The sequence below is a fragment of the Lithobates pipiens genome, unplaced genomic scaffold (assembly GCF_037356315.1).
Source record: "Lithobates pipiens isolate NorthernLeopardFrog02 unplaced genomic scaffold, aLitPip1_a1.2 Scaffold_19, whole genome shotgun sequence".
In the NCBI taxonomy this organism is placed as follows: domain Eukaryota; kingdom Metazoa; phylum Chordata; class Amphibia; order Anura; family Ranidae; genus Lithobates; species Lithobates pipiens.
The window spans coordinates 407,596,209-407,613,064 of NW_027507764.1; the positions used below are offsets into that span (position 1 = coordinate 407,596,209).

A 16,856-nucleotide genomic window follows, 5' to 3' on the forward strand; every position below is an offset into this window, starting at 1 on the left:
GATCTCTTTGCAAGCCAAGACACTAGTGCTGTCCATTTTCATTATCAGTAATGAGGGCCTGTCAGCTGTGGAGTGAGACTGCAGGATGGCAGACACCCCCACCCCTTTACTTCTCCCTTTCTGGCAGCCAAGCTCCATTCACTCCTTTAACAAAACCATTTAAACTATTCATAATAAATCCCCACGCAGCTGCTACCCTGCATTTAATCCTCCCTGTGCTTTGTGCTATTCAGCAGGGTCGCCCCCAACGGTATCTGAAGCCCAGCCAGGCAACTGTCTGGAGGTTTTCTTGGCAATATCAACAGCATGAGTCCAACACAAAGAAGAGACAGAATAACTTATAGCAGCTGCATATTGGGGGGAGATAACTCTATTTCAATTTAATGTTAGTGATTGGCATGCTTTGAAACTGCTGTTCACTTTGCTTCTTTATCGTTGTATTTTTTATTTTTGTGTATTTCAAAAAAGAGACAAAAAGGTACAGATGAAGAAAACATAAAATAAAAAAGGTGAAAACAAACAGATAAAATGTCCAAAGTAGCACTGAACATAAAATATCGGCAAGTATTTCAGAAGTAGAGTCAACATATGTATATTACAACATATGTATATTACAATAAGGAGGTCTAAGTTTACATTACACACAAACTAGGCTCATGAAATCAATGAACTGTTGTGGGCTCATAGTCAAGATAAATTAGGCATAAGGAATGTGTATTAAAGCATAGCATTAGGAGATTCCAAGTATTAAGTCATAGAGCTTGGTAAAGGGAACCCAAACTCAGACTGATCCCAGCATTCCCATATTTTATTAACTTGTGGGATAGCATTATGTATGGTAGCAGTTAAGTATTCCATTCTTCGGATCTCAGCTATAAGTTGGAGAAATCTAGACCACAACGGAGGTGTATTGGACAGCCAATAAAGCAGGATAACTCTCTTGGCAGCCAGGAGGATGTAGGAAATCAGTCGTTTCATGGGTTTGGCAATACCAGAGAAGGGGAGACCCAATAGATAATGAATAGGATCAAGCGGAAGGGGCAAATCTAACACTTTCTGAAGCAATATCATCTCCTCGTTCCAAAAAGGCTGTATCATAGAACATTGCCAGAAAATATTAAACAATGATCTCACTTCAAGTCCACAACGCCAACACAGCTGAACTGGAGGGATCGTATCCATGTATGACCTCTGGAGTCCTATACCAGAACATCAGGATTTTAAGGGCAGTCTCTCTCTGTACCACGCATTTAGAGAATTTAAAAGCAGAGGTCCAGATCTTATCCCACATCTGAGAGGTCATAGGCCTATGTAGCAGTTGTGCCCACCTACACATGTATGAATTAGTATTTTCAGTAAGAGTAATAGCTTCATGGAGAATGTAGTATATAGAGGACACTAAATGCAATTTGTGGTGGACATTGAGCATACAGGTATTCAAAAGAGGTAGGTCTATCTAGGATCAGGGACATGGACAGAAAGTGAAAAAAAATTCTAATTTTAAATAAAAATAAAAACGTGTGTAGGAATGTCAAATTTCTCCCAGAGTTTGTCAAAAGTATGTAGACTATGAGTGACCACACGTATCAAATTTCAAGGGGGGGATGGGGGGGCATGGTGAAGAGAGAGAGAGAACCTCTGAAATCATTTATGCCAAATTGTTAGGGTAAAGAGCATTGGAGCAATATACACACGTTTCAATGTAGTAGAGTCATTATGCAAGAACTGAGAACACAGCCGGGACTCTCGATCTCTGACCATTGGTTAGGAGCCATCAAACTGGACCGTGAGATAACAGCCTGTAGGTGAGATGCGTAGTAATATTTAATAATGTCAGGCGCTCCCAGCCCACCCCTTGTCCTTAATGAGAAGACCATGAGCTTGCAATACGGTGAGCCTTAACATTCCAAATAAATTCAAGGAAACCTCTCTGAAGAGCCTTGGGAAATTGCCAGTCGCTATACCAAAGTCTCAAAGAAATAAAGTAGACTGAGCAAAATGGACATTTTTAAAACTTTAACTCTACCTAGGAGAGAGAGGGGATCATTTGCCCACTGATGGAGGGATCTGGAAATGTCTTTATCAGGGAAGGGTAATTCATTTAATATAAAGTGGAATAAGAGGAAGTCAGATGAATTTGAGAGAGTTAGAACGCCCTCTGTATGGGTATGTCTGTTCAAGTTGGGCCAGAAGGGTTGACGGTATATGTAATGGTAGGGTCCGTCTTTGCTGCATTAACCTTATACCATGATATGGCACTAAAAGAAGATAAAAGGCTATGCAGAGACGGGAGGGATATGAGGGGGCAAGAGTTAACAAAATGTCACCAGCAAAAAGCAATAACTTGTAATCCCTCTGTCACAGCAACTCCACAAGTATCTGGATGTAATCGAATGGCCTCAACTAGGGGTTCCAGGTATAAAATAAAAAGCAAAGGGGAGAGAGGACCCCCCTGCTGTGTGCCATTCGTCATGGGGAACAGGAGCGACAAGAAAGAGGACATCTGGACCTGAGCTGTGATCTGTGAGTATAATGCTTCTAATGCTTTAAAAAAATGGACCCCCTAAAACCCCTAAAACAATATTGCGTTAAAGTGAAAAACATATATGGCCAACTTAGCCTATCAAAGGCTTTTTGGGCATCTAAACTTAAAATAATAGCTGGTCGGGGAAATTTGTTTAGGAGATCTATCAGATCTATGGTACGACGTGTATTACCTCCTGCGTGTCTGGTGGGCACAAAACCAACTTGATCTTTATTGTTTAGTTTAACCACACTATAACAGGTTGGGGAACTACTCGTTACTCGTACTTATTATTATATCTTATGCCGCGTACACACGATCAAACAATCCGGTGGAAAAGTCCGGCAAACTCAAGTCCGAAAGTACGGCGGACTTAGAATGCCGTGTTGCACTCCAATCTTCCCGCCGGACTCGCATTTCGGCGAACAATCCGGCCGTGTGTGTGCCAGTCTGCCGTACTTTTGAAATGAGCGGACTTTTCCCGCCCGGAGAAAAGTCCGCTCATTTTGAGCGGGTCTCCAGGTAGGCGGGGCCCGCGAAGGAGACGTTGCTGGCCCCGCCGCCTGGTATGGACTTAAAGGGGAACCCCAACGCCGAAAAAAATCGGCGTGGGGGTCCCCCCCAAGTCCACAACAGACCCTTGTCCGAGCACGCTACCCGGCCGGCCAGGAAAGGGGGGACGAGCGAGCGCCCCCCCTCCTGAGCCGTACCAGGCCGCGTGCCCTCAACATGGGGGGTGCCTTGGGGAAGGGGGGGGGGCCGCGCGGCCCCCCCACCCCAAAGCACCTTGTCCCCATGTTGATGAGGACAAGGGCCTCTTCCCGACAGCCCTGGCCGTTGGTTGTCGGGGTCTGCGGGCGGAGGGCTTATCGGAATCCGGGAGCACCCTTTAATAAGGGGGCCCCCGGATACCGGCCCCCCACCCTATGTGAATGAGTATGGGGTACAATGTACCCCTACCCATTCACCTGTTCTTCTGCCGGGCCACCGCGCCTTCTTCTAGTTCTTTTACAGGCGGTGGCCCGGTCTTCTGTCGTCGGGGCGGTGTCACATGGCTTTATGTCACATGGGTTGGTCACATGGGTTGATGTCACATGGCGACAGTCCCAGCATCCTCCGGGACTGTGACATCGTAAGGGGGCGGGGTCACCATGTGACACCAACCCATGTGACATAAAGCCATGTGACACCACCCCTTGTCCCTATATAAGTGGCAGCGCAGCACGTCTCTGGCATTGCGGCCGGAGAGATCGTCGAGTCAACATCTCCTGGAGAAGAAGAAGAAGAAGAACGGAAGGTGGCGGCGGCGACAGAAGACCGGGCCACCGCCTGTAAAAGAGCTAGAAGAAGGCGCGGTGGCCCGGCAGAAGAACCGAAGAGGGGGACAAGACCCCCGAAGTCGGAAGAAGAAGCCGGCGGCGAGGAAGAAAGCCGGACTCCTCCGCTAGCAAAAGAGCTACAAGAAGATAGAGGAGGAGTCCGACGAGAAGACCCCCGAAGACGGAAGACCCCCGGAGCTGTGCAATAAAGTATTTTATCTCGTGTGTTGTGTTTTTTTTGTACTTTTATTTTACAGGTGAATGGGTAGGGGTACATTGTACCCCATACTTATTCACATAGGGTGGGGGGCCGGTATCCGGGGGCCCCCTTATTAAAGGGGGCTCCCGGATTCCGATAAGCCCTCCGCCCGCAGACCCCGACAACCAACGGGCAGGGTTGTCGGGAAGAGGCCCTTGTCCCCATCAACATGGGGACAAGGTGATTTGGGGTGGGGGGGCCGCGCGGCCCCCCCTTCCCCAAGGCACCCCCCATGTTGAGGGCACGCGGCCAGGTACGGCTCAGGAGGGGGGGGCGCTCGCTCGCCCCCCCTTTCCTGGCCGGCCGGGTAGCGTGCTGGGATAAGGGTCTGTTGTGGACTTGGGGGGACCCCCACGCCGATTTTTTTCGGCGTTGGGGTTCCCCTTTAAGTCCATACCAGGCGGCGGGGCCAGCGACGTCTCCTTCGCGGGCCCCGCCTACCTGGAGACGCGCTCGAAATGAGCGGACTTTCCTCCGCGTGTGTGGGCGAGTCCGTTCATTTCAAAAGTAGGGCGGATAGTACGGCGGACTTAGTACGCCGTATTAGTCCGCTCAAAAAGTGCCGTGTGTGGGCAAGTAGCCCGCTCGGAAAGTCCGACGGACAGTCTGGCGGGAAGTCCGCCAGACTAAGTACGTCGGACATACCGCTACGTGTGTACGCGGCTTAACTTACAATTTTAACAATGATGACACCTATGTCTTCAAATGACCACACTGGAAATTATATAAGTATTTATACAGCCAAGCATTAACATAGAATGCAAAGAGTACATTTCTGTAGAGGACATGAAAAATCTTTCAACTGTTGAAAAGCTTATCACTTAGGAATCATCATCTCATGTGTATGGTCAGAGCAATACAGTGTCATTGGAAAGCTTAGACTGGGTTCACACTGAAGCACGGAGTGGCTCACAGCAGGAGTCCCTGTTCATCGTTTCAGGTCCGATTTCAGTCCGACTTTTTGGCTGAATTAGGACCCGAAACGGACCAGCAGATGCACAGGACTCCTGTACAATTCACATCGGAGCGACTCTGGAGATGTCTGAACTGGCTCCATAGAGAGCCGGTCACAATCTCCTGACATGTGAATTGGATGCGGAGAAAACCCCAAATCCCATTCGCAGTAGTGTGAACCCAGCCTCACAAAGTATTACCTACATGTATCTCTTTTGGTACAAAGAAACACATTCGCACCATGGATGTGTGTCTTAGCTGACACCAACTGTGCTATTAAAGCAAGGGTAGGCAACCTCAGCCCTCCAGCTGTGGTGAAACTACAAGTCCTATGAGACATTGCAAGACCCTGGCAATCACAGGCAAGGCTCATAGAGGCAGAGACATGATGGGATTTGTAGTTTCACCACAGCTAGAGTGCCGATGTTGCCTACCCCTTTCTTAAAGCATACAAGCCTACTAAATAATAACGGCCATCAAAAAGATCATTAGTGACGTGAAACTGAACCACTGATGTCAGTTAATATTTTCCATGTAGTTGTACGCCTTAACAGGAGTGAATAATTTCTGTTGTGTTTTAAAGAGTAATTTCACGGTCCATCCGCTTTACTTTCACAGGAGGAGCCGTTATAGCGGCAGCTGCCAGCTAGGACTATTGATAACCTCCTGTCATTATTTGTATGGCTTCTGTGCAAGTCTACAGCATGAAAATTCAGCCAAAGTACACGAGAACTTGCAGCAAGCTTGCAGAATGTTTGCAAAGAAATTTGATCTGAAGTCATGCAATGTGGACTTGCTGAAATTGTGCAACAAACTTGTGAAGCCTGGCAAGTCTAGCAATAGCTTAGCAAACTTGCAACATGGTTGCTTGCTATCTGGGGTGCATATTTTTAGCACTGATTAGTATTATGCCCCATACACACAGTTGGATTTTCCGACGGAAAATGTGTGATCGGATCATGTGGTCGGAAAATCCGACTGTGTGTGCGCTCCATCGGACCTTTTCCATCGGATTTTATGACGCACAAAGTTTGATATTTTCCGACAGCAAAATCCGATTGCATAAATTCCGATCGTGTGTAGACAATTCCGACTGACAAAGTGCCACGTATGCTCAGAATAAACTAAGAGACGAAAGCTATTGGCTACTGCCCTCTTTATAATCCCGTTGTACGCGTTCTACGTCACCGCGTTCTGAACGATTGGATTTTCCGACAACTTTGTGCGACCATGTGTATGCAAGACAAGTTTGGGCCAAACTCCGTCGGAAAAAATCTGACGGATTTTGTAGTAGGAATATCCGACCGTGTGTATGGGGCATTAGTGTCACTGGTCCCCAAAGAGTGTCAGAAGTGTCAGTTAGTGTCAAAATGTCTGCCACAATATCACAGTCCCGCTATAAGTCCCTGATTGCTGCCATTGCTAGTATAAAAAAAAAGAAGAAAATCCATAAATATATCCCATATTTTGTAGATGCTATAACGTTCGTGTAAACCAAAAATAATATACGCTTATTGGAATTTTTTTTACCAAAAATATGTAAAAGAATACGTATTGGCCTAAATTTATGAAGAAATTCTATTTTTACATTTTTTTATTGGATGTGTTTTATAGCAAAGGGTAAAAAATATTGTTTTTTTTTTTTACTAAATTGTCAGTCTTTTTTTGTATATAGCACACAAAAAAGATTGCAGTGGTGGTCAAATACCACCAAAAGAAAGCTCTATTTGTGGTAAAAAAAAATTACATAAATTTTATTTTGGTACAGTGTTTTCAGTTAAAGTAATGCAGTGCCGTATCGCAAAAAATGGCCTGGCCATGAAGGGGGGTAAATTGTTTGGAGGTCAAGTGGTTAAAGTGAGCAGTTTTATGGTTGGTTATCATTGTCTATAAGTTCTAATTTTGACATACTGCTGAAATCTTCTTTTGGATTCAAATGTTTATTAAATGCAAATATTGTTTTATGATGCCAATTCTTATGCCCACCACAAACAAAATATAAAAATTAAACAATTTGCTAACAATTCATAAAATATGTAAAAGTGTAACATTTGTTAAAAAGAAAAAAAAAGAAAAAAAAAAAAACAGCTGTAACATTTAATAGTTACAGAACCTATGCAGGAATTTTTTTTAAAGATTTTTTTTAGTTATATTCAGTTTTCAAGTAAACAATACAATACGCATACTCATATGTGTGCTAACAAAAAAACAAGTCAACAAATCCAAAGACACACACCCCGTTTTTCCACACCTTCATAATCAGAAGAAAAGAGTATGGCAGCTGTTAATACCGTTAAGTGATTTAAAGTGATTGTTAAGTCTATTTCTTTCCCCTCTAAAAATAACAAACATGTTATACTTACCTGCTATGTTGCAGTGAATTTGCACAGAGCAGCCTGGATCCTCCTCTTCTTTGGTCCTTCTTTGACTCTCCTGGCCCCTCCCTCCTGTTGAGTGCCCCCACAAGCAGCTTGCTAGGGGAGCATTCAAGCTGAGTCACAGCTCTCTGTGTCCATTCAGACACAGAGCCCCGACCCGGCCCCACCCCCTCTCTCTCCTGATTGTCCAGCTGACTTTGACAGTAGCAGCAGCCAATGACGCCACTGTTGTGTCTCAGTCAATTAGAAGGCAGAATCTCGAATGGCTGAGACACTCGTGAACATCACTGGACAGAGAGGGACCTCAGGTAAGTGTTAGAGGGGCTGAAGGGGGCTGCTGCACACTGAAGGCTTTTTATCTTAAGGCATAGAATGCCTTAATAAGATAAAAAACCTTCTGACTTCCCATTATCAGCCTGCTTGGTTGGGGTCACCAAGTGCATCAGTCTAAGGCCAGCCGTAGACGGTTCAAATCTTGGTGGTTCAGCAGGAACCAGCAGAGATTTGAACCATGTATGTGCAGGCTGAATGTACTGATCGATCAACTTGGGTACAACCAGCCTGTCAGATTTTACATGCAATTATAGCCACCAGCAAAAATCACTGTGTTCTTAAAAAAAAATCTACACTATTTGGCAACCATAGGTCGGCCACAGACGGAGCAAATTTCTTTACTGCAAAAAATAAATTTGCTTGATTCCTCCATCAACACAGACAGTGTTGGCAGGGGATTCCCTCCCACGAGCCATTGTGTTCTCCCGGCAGAGACAGCTCGCCCCCCGCCCCCCCCTTCGTCTATGGCCAACCTAAATTTCCCAAATTTTGTAGAATTTTTATTATTATATACCATTTTAAATCTGGGTATTAGATCTTCCAGAAACTGGGTACATCTCAGAAAGTACTCTTACAATTTAACTGAATTTATTTCCCATGACTTTTATTAAATAAAAAGTATCTACTGAAGCAAACCAACCCTCTGCATTAAAGTAGTTGTAAATACTTTTTTTTTTTATTATTTACAATACTTACCTGATCTGTGCAAGAGTGTTGCACAGAGCGACCCCTTCTGGGGTCCACTGCCGGCACTCTTGGCTCTTCCTCTTCTTCATGTACCTCCACAGAAAGTCACTTGCTATAAGGGCACACCTATGGTCTTGTCCATGAGGCGGGCTGTGTGCATCTATTGACACACACACAGTCTGCTCACAGACTGACAGCAATAGTAGTCAATGGCTCCCGCTGCTGCCAGAAAGAGGAGAAAGCCGCTGCAGTTGGGCACAGCGCTGGATCATAATCAGGCTTAGGCAAGTACACAGGGAGATGAGGGGGCGATGAAAAATACTGCACCATCTTTTACCCTAATGCATTAAGGTAAAAAATGTCTAGCTTTTACACCCACTTTAATTGAGGGATTATCGACCAGTGTTGTAGGTATTATTATTTGTACAATGTAAAGTGTATCCTGAAAAGACCTTCTTAGTATGTATAGTTTATAATAATATATACACTATACCAGGATTAGACAAACGAATTAAAGAGCCAGTAAATTAAACCTGAGAGGCATACAACACCTCTGAAAAGCCAGAGAACATATGCTCCTATTGATAAGAATATAAAAGGGTGAGATGCCAATTAAAATTGTCAATATATTCAACAAATTACACATTTGCCATTTACAGGAAACTGAGGCTAAATAAAAGCAGCAAGTGCATTAGGAAAACAAATACGATATGCATCTATTTGGTGTACAAACTGCACAGCACAAGCTGCATTCCAACCTGGTTAATTTCATCAAGAGTGAGAATGACCTTTAATATGTGTATCCTTAAACCAACTCTGCTGCGTGGGTGGAAGACATTCCAACAGAAGATTTGTACTTACCTCTTCAGTGGCAGTGTTTCGAAGCTTTGATCTTTTGAACATATTTGGGCGCTACATTCAATTAGGAGGACTGAGGACATACTGCAAGTGCAAGGCATTATTGACCACCATGAAGAACTGTCCTTACAATGTAGTGTAATGACCACTCTTTGCATTATTGAGAACTGCCCAGCAACAGGAGAAGTTCCAAAGAGGACTCTACATATCTAATGACTGGCTTGAAGTTTTCAGGAAAAAAAGTATTAAAAAAAGCCCCCCTCATAACTAGGCGGAATAGCCGCAAAACAGACTTGGCACTGGACCTTGCACAGTTTGAATATCTGCCAATGTGCCCCAACTGTGGGATAATACATCTGTTCATCCTACAGTATACTGTACTACATACATAAAATGGGCATCTAGTTGTTAGCTCTCTTTACCTCTTTTGTTCTGTCCAGCTCGTTATGCAATGCTTGCTTGGTCACCTCCATTGCAATGATTTGCTGACGCAATATTTCATTCTCATCTTCTTCTTTCATTCGCTTCTCTTCCACACTCTTCAGTTCATGGTGCAATCTCACAGATACATCTTTGGCTACCTATCAACAGGTAAATATAAATAGGCTTATTTAATGACACAATACAAAATAGAAATATGTGTTTTTTTCATGAGAAATACATAATAGTTTCTTCTACTGTATATATAAAAATGCTCTGTGCTCTGCCTGGCCTTATTTACACTATTTGCAACTAAAGCTGCCTCATATATATATATATATATATATATATATATATATATATATATATATATATATATATATATATATATATAATCAAGTGAGACTTGAATCTTCAGTGTGTCCACTCAAGGTGCTCCTAGGACGAAACACGCTGGGGCGGAGTCTGTGCTGACATCATCACACCGTTGGACAGAATGGCAGCTGAGTTTTTTGCCATTTTTTTTGCATATTTGTATATGTGTTTGCCTTTCCTTTCAGCTTAATAAAACAACTAAGTGGCTTTCTGCTATGACGTATTTGTCACTTGTTTCTTACCGGAATCCTAATATATATTGAGCGGAGGTGCTGGTGAAAACTGATATATATATGAATTTATTTACGCATCGGTGACTTAACTGTCTGCCTTACTTATCATCAGGTGCTTGATGTTTTATAGTAAATTAAGCTGATGAGAAGCTGCTATGTCTTTTTGGTCCTGGGGCTATTTTAGCTTAGGTTGTTGTTAGCAGCTGTGTAAACATATCTAATATTATTTTCTGGTGTGCTTGTCAGGTTCAAAATCCACACATCTTTTGCAAAAGTTGTAATTAAAGCTAAAAATAATTTAAGGATATTAATAAATCATGTGCAGGCCGTATAGGAAGTCCTACTTTTACAGTACAAATCTTTCTAGCACATATGCCTGTGTAACCTTTATATGTAATCTAAAACTGTTCACAACCTATCTGGGTAAAATATGGCCTTTTATTTTAGACCTTAATATTCAGCTGCAATGTCATTTTAGATTATTGTCAAAATGGCCAACAACAGCAGAAGACAAATATCACTATTGTGCTGCTAGGGTGAGTAATTTCCTGAGGAAGGTCTATTCATTGGCGTAATTATATAGACATATTAATTCTAGAAAAACAACATATACATGATACATGACAATGATATGGGTTTACTCTATGTGACAGAACATGACCATGATCATTGTGACAATGCATTCATTTGCTTTACTGCTACAGGGCGGCTTGACTGTCCTGGATAACGTAAATATATATGTGATTTGCGTCTCCAGGTAGTGTGTGCATGCCCCCGCCACCCCAACTGTGCTGTCATTCGCTACAGTACAAGCCAATCAGCGGGTCCCAGCCAATGATTTATGGCCAGCACCCACTGAGCGATTGACAGAAGAGAGCCCTATGTTAACCCATTCCTAGCCAGTGCCATATATACCATGACAGTGTATATCGTTAGCACTGGTCCCTGTATTAGTGACACTGGTGATGTTATTGTCAGTTAGTCATTTTCCCCTTCAGCGTCAGACTTCCTGTCGTACTATCGTAGTGTCGCTGATCACCGCCATTACTATTATAAAAAAAAAGTCAGTATTCATTGTATACAAGCGTTTGTAAACGCTATAACTTTCACGAAAACCAATCAAAATACATTTTTTGATTTTTTTTTTTTTTTTTTTTACCAAAGACATGTAGCAGAAAACATGTTGGCCTAAATTTATGAAGATATTTGTTCTAAAAAAAATTAAAAAAAATAATTATTGGATATGTTTTATATCAGAAAGTAAAAAAAAATGTTTACTTTTTTTCAAAAATTTTCAGTCTTCTTTTATTCATACAATAAAAAATAAAACTGAGTGGTGATCCAATACCACCAAAAGAAAGCTCTATTTGCGGGGAAATTTTTTTTATAAATTTAATTTGGGTACATCGTTGCATGACTGTGCAACTGCCAGTTAAAGTACCGCAGTGCTGAAGAGCAAAAAATGGCCTGGTCAAAAAGGGGGTCAAATCCTCCAGAGCTCAAGTGGATTTATTAATATGGACTTTATGGACATATGTATTTATTAGCGAGCACTGTGAATAGGTATACTTTAGAAAACATACTGACATTGATGATATTATGTAGTCATATTATCTAAATTCCAAAAATATTATTAAATTATACATGCATAATTATAAATTATACATGACTAAATATCTTAAAATATTATTCTACTGCCATAGGTTGCCATAGGACCATGGGGATAGACACCACTGGTCTTTTCCTCTGAAGATGCTAGTTGCTGTATTGATCACCTTCTTGCAAATGTGGATTTCTGACTTTCAGCTGATTGACATCTCTTGAGTGGGAATGACCACAGATCGATTGAAATTCGGCCTGTCCTTGCTGAACCGGCTGATTTTCAATCCATCTTTGACCAGTTGACCCTGCATACCCTTTAGGAATCTGGCAACTAGAGCACCGACAAGAAGATAAAGTCTAAAATGCAGGGCAGGGCCATGCTTTCACTGGATGAGGTGTTTTAGCACCAATTAAATATAGTGGGCATTATATTGCTTTACTGAATATTTTATTATTTCTAAATAACTAGAGTGTTTAAAAATAAAGCTAAATGCCACAATGTCATCTGAGCTGGCTCTTCCTAAATATGCCGGGCTATGCTACTAGAGGATCATGCACTTGATTATACATTTATCCAGCCATCCAGACTGGTTCATAGAAGCTGCTGTGAATTTCCGGCATTCGTTTTTGTATTCGCTACATAATGACTCACTGTTGATGCTCAACAAGGTTAAAAGCACCACAGAAAAAAAGACTTGGCATTTGATGCGTGATCACAGTTCTGGAACCGCTGCCTAATAAGACCCAGTTTGCCAAAGCATGCCAGCATGATTTTTTTTTTTTTAACATTTCCCCTCCCAACAATTCCTAAGAAGTCCATTTGTAACAGACAAAAAGCACCCACCAGTGTTCAAAAGTCCTGAACAAAATCATTATGTGATATATAGTATGTGATCCAAAGACTGTCCGTAATGCAGCAACTCTGCAAGCTTGGTCTATATGGGAATTATTCAGGACACTTGATTATTGGGATCCAAAAGTAGTGCTAATGCAAAAAAAGTCATGAGAACCACCCTCTGACTGGCACCATTCTATACTGATTACATAAAGGCACTATATTAACATTAAAAGAAACAATTAAATTTTTATAATAGGATCCTTTTCAGCGCAGATCATAGTGTATTAGTATTTCAGTTTGGAAATAACTATCTATAACAGTGCTCGACAAATCCCGGGCGCCAGGTCGCATTGGCGACTAGAAATAGCGACCTCGCGCCTGGGGCAGCACAGCTGGGGGTATCCTGTCTCTGTGGACCCCCCCAGCGTGATCGCGTCGGGCCGTTCCGCCGGCGGCCGAAAATTTAGGCCGCGGCTTTGAGGCCTTCTGCGGTCCTATGATTCCTTATGGAATCTGGCGCCCTCTTGTGGTCGCCGTTAGTATGACAAACCAGCAATGCTAATGACTGTTTTATATTACCTGCCTCTTCTTCCCTTTATTTAAAACCCCCTAAACATTATATATATTTTTTATTCTAACACCCTAGAGAATAAAATGGTGGTTGTTGCAATACTGTCTGTCACACCGTATTTGTGCAGCGGACTTACAAGCGCACTTTTGTTGGGAAAAATAATTTAGTTAATAAAAAAATAAGACAACAGTAAAGTTAGCCCAATTATTTTTTATATTGTGAAAGATAATGTTACGCCGAGTAAATTGATACCCAACATGTCACGCTTCAAAATTGCACCCGCTCATGGAATGGCGACAAACTTTTACCCTTTAAAATCTCCATAGGCGACGTTTAAAAAAATTCTACAGGTTGCACGTTTTGAGTTACAGAGGAGGTCTGGGGCTAGAATTATTGCTCTCGCTCTACCGATCACGGCGCTACCTCCTATGTGTGGTTCGAACACCGATTTTATATGCGGGCAGGACAGGGTGCGTTTTTAAAAATTATTATTTTTTCTGCTTATTTTAACTTTTTTTTTTTTCCACTGTTCTTTTAAAAAAAATGTTGTGTCACTTTTATTCTTATTACAAGGAATGTAAAAATCCCTTGTAATAGAAAAAGCATGACAGATCCTCTTAAATATGAGATCTGGGGTCAGAGAGACCTCGGATCTCATATTTACACTAAAATGCAATTGAAAAAAAAATTGTCATTTGAAAAAAAAAAAAAATGTCCCTCTAAGAGCTACGGGCAATGACTTGGAGACGGGGGGGGGGGGGGGGGGCGGCGACGGCGCTGCTATCTTCCCCTCACTCGTCTCCATGTCAGGCCAGGGACAGGTCCGGATCGCCGTCACGGACCTGGCTCCTAACTTTTTAAGCTGGCTCCTAGATTCCAAGCAAATTTGTCAACCCCTGATCTATAATATATAGTGTTTAGAGGTATACTTACAAAATTAAGGTAGCTACAGTTGTGCTCAAAAGTTTACATACCCTGGCAGAATTTATGATTTCTTGGCCTTTTTTCAGAGAATATGAATTTTGGCTGAAGCCATTTATTATCAATCAACTGTGTTTTCTCTTTTTACATCATAATCACAACAGAAACGACCCAAATGACCTTGATCAAAAGTTTACATACCCTGGTGATTTAGGCCTGATAACATGCACACAAATTGAAAAAGGGGTTTGAATGGCTAATGCAGGTAACCATCCTCACCTGTGATCTGCTTACTTGTAATTAGTGTGTGTGTGTGTGTGTGTGTGTGTGTATAAAAGGTCAATGAGTTTCTGGACTCCTGACAGATCCTTGCATCTTTCATCCAGTGTTGCACTGATGTTTCAGGATTCTGAGTAATGGGGAAAGCAAAAGAATTGTCAACGGATCTGCAGGAAAAAGGTAGTTGAACTGTATAAAACAGGAAAGGGATATAAAAAGATATCCAAGGAATTGAGAATGCCAATCAGCAGTGTTCAAACTCTAATCAAGAAGTGGAAAATGAGGGGTTCTGTTGAAACCAAACCACGGTCAGGTAGACCAACTAAAATTTCAACCACAACTGCCAGGAAAATTGTTCGGAATGCCCACAAATAACTTCAGGTGAAATACTGGCTCTGAAAACATGTGGTGTGGCTGTTTCAAGATGCACAATAAGGAAACGATTGAAGTAAGATGGGCTGCATGGTCGAGTCGCCAGAAGAAAGCCATTACTACATAAATGCCACAAAGTATCCCACTAATAATATGACAAATAGCACAGAGACAAGCCTCAAACCTTCTGGCACATAGTCATTGGGAGTGATGAGACCAACACTTGAACTTTTTGGCCCCCAACTATAAAAACTACATTTGGGAGTCAACAAGGCCTATGATGAAAGATACAACATTCCTACTGTGAAACACGGAGGTGAATCGCTGATGTTTTGGGGATGTGTGAGCTACAAAGGCACAGGAAATTCGGTCACAATTGATGGCAAGAGGAATGCAGTATGTTATTAAAAAATACTTGCATTCATCAGCCAGGAAGCTGCGCATGGCATGTACTTGGACATTCCAACATGACAATAATCCAAAACACAAGGCCAAGTCGACCTGTCATTGGCTACAGCAAAATAAAGTGAAGGTTCTGGAGTGGCCATCTCAGTCTCCTGACCTCAGTATCATTGAGCCACTCTGGGGAGATCTCAAACGTGCAAGACAGACAGCCCAAGAATTTACAGGAACTGGAGGCTTTTTTGCCAAGAGGAATGGGCAGCTTTACCATCTAAGAAGATAAATAGCCTCATCCACAAATACCAGAAAATACTTCAAGCTGTAATTGATGTTAAAGGGGGCAATACAAGGTATTAAAAACTGGGGTATGTAAACTTTTGATCAGGGTCATTTGGGTAGTTTCTGTTGTCATTATGATTTAAAATGAGAAAACACCGTTGATTGATAATAAATGGCTTCAGCCAAACACTAACCATGAGTGAAAGAAAAGTTTTTGTATTATCATTCATATTTTCTGAAAATGGCCACAAAATCATAAATTCTGCCAGGGTATGTAAATTTATGAGCACAACTGTATATAATGGTGCATGCACAGGACTTCTTATCCATGGAGCTTATTGCTACAAACCATTGCAGCCCTCCAACACTAAGCAACACTTAAAGGGGTTGTAAAGTCAGGAGTTTTTTTTTATCTTAAAGTGTTACTAAACCCACAACAGTAAAATCAGTCTGTATATGGAGCATAGCATGCTTGTTATACTCACTGTGGAACTTAAGGGGTTAGTCCTCTGCATTATGTAAAAAGGCGGTTTTACCTTGTATGCACAGATCCTCCCCCTCCTACCTCTGTCTATCTGGGGAAGGCCAGCTAACACAGGCAGGGTAGCCAACCTGTACATGCTCAGTTGTCTTTTATGCTGAGAACATTTACTTGTTCTCAGAGCTAGCCAGGTCACATGATATTGACATCACACATGTGGGCACGTATGCAGGCTATAGTGAAAATCTCCACCTACCTGAACTGTCAGCACTGGAGAAACTGTGCAATTTATCATGTAACCGTGGTATACAGATCATTCAAAAAGGTATATAGTGGCAATATTTTAATGTAAAAAGAGGATTTATAAGCCATGGGCACTGTGGGGGGGGGGGGGGGGGGGGGGTGAACTAGCATGAAAACATATTTAAAAAATGCATGTAAAAAAACAGGCAAACAGTAAAGAAAAAAAAATGATCATGCAGCAGGACTAGTGTCAATCTAGGCTTAGTATTTACTAACTGATTTTATATGAATTTATTGAAAAAGTTCATGGCTTTTGTTTTCTATTTGGTGTTTTTAACCTATTTTTATATCTATAGGGGGTAATTATTTAAAAATAATGTGTACAGGTCTGCACCAAATTGAATCGGATTTGTTGCTGCACTATTACTTTCTTCCAGTTCTCAGAAAGGGGGGCTGTTATGTATCATAGCATGCCAAAAAGCATAGTGTCTGAATAAAGAATGGCTCTTTAAAGTCCGGTACACATAG

The 16,856-nt window shown here is 41.9% G+C and overlaps 1 protein-coding gene across 7 annotated transcripts in view; it reads right to left on the reverse strand.

Moving 5' to 3' along the window:
- Positions 1-16,856, reverse strand: part of MTCL1 (microtubule crosslinking factor 1) — a 222,075-nt gene that overhangs the window by 144,785 nt on the left and 60,434 nt on the right. For all 7 annotated transcript variants that reach the window (XM_077492468.1, XM_077492464.1, XM_077492467.1 and 4 more), the window contains exon 3: positions 9,735-9,893. In XM_077492468.1, the coding sequence (XP_077348594.1) occupies positions 9,735-9,893 (159 nt within the window). The remainder of the gene's footprint in view (positions 1-9,734; positions 9,894-16,856) is intronic.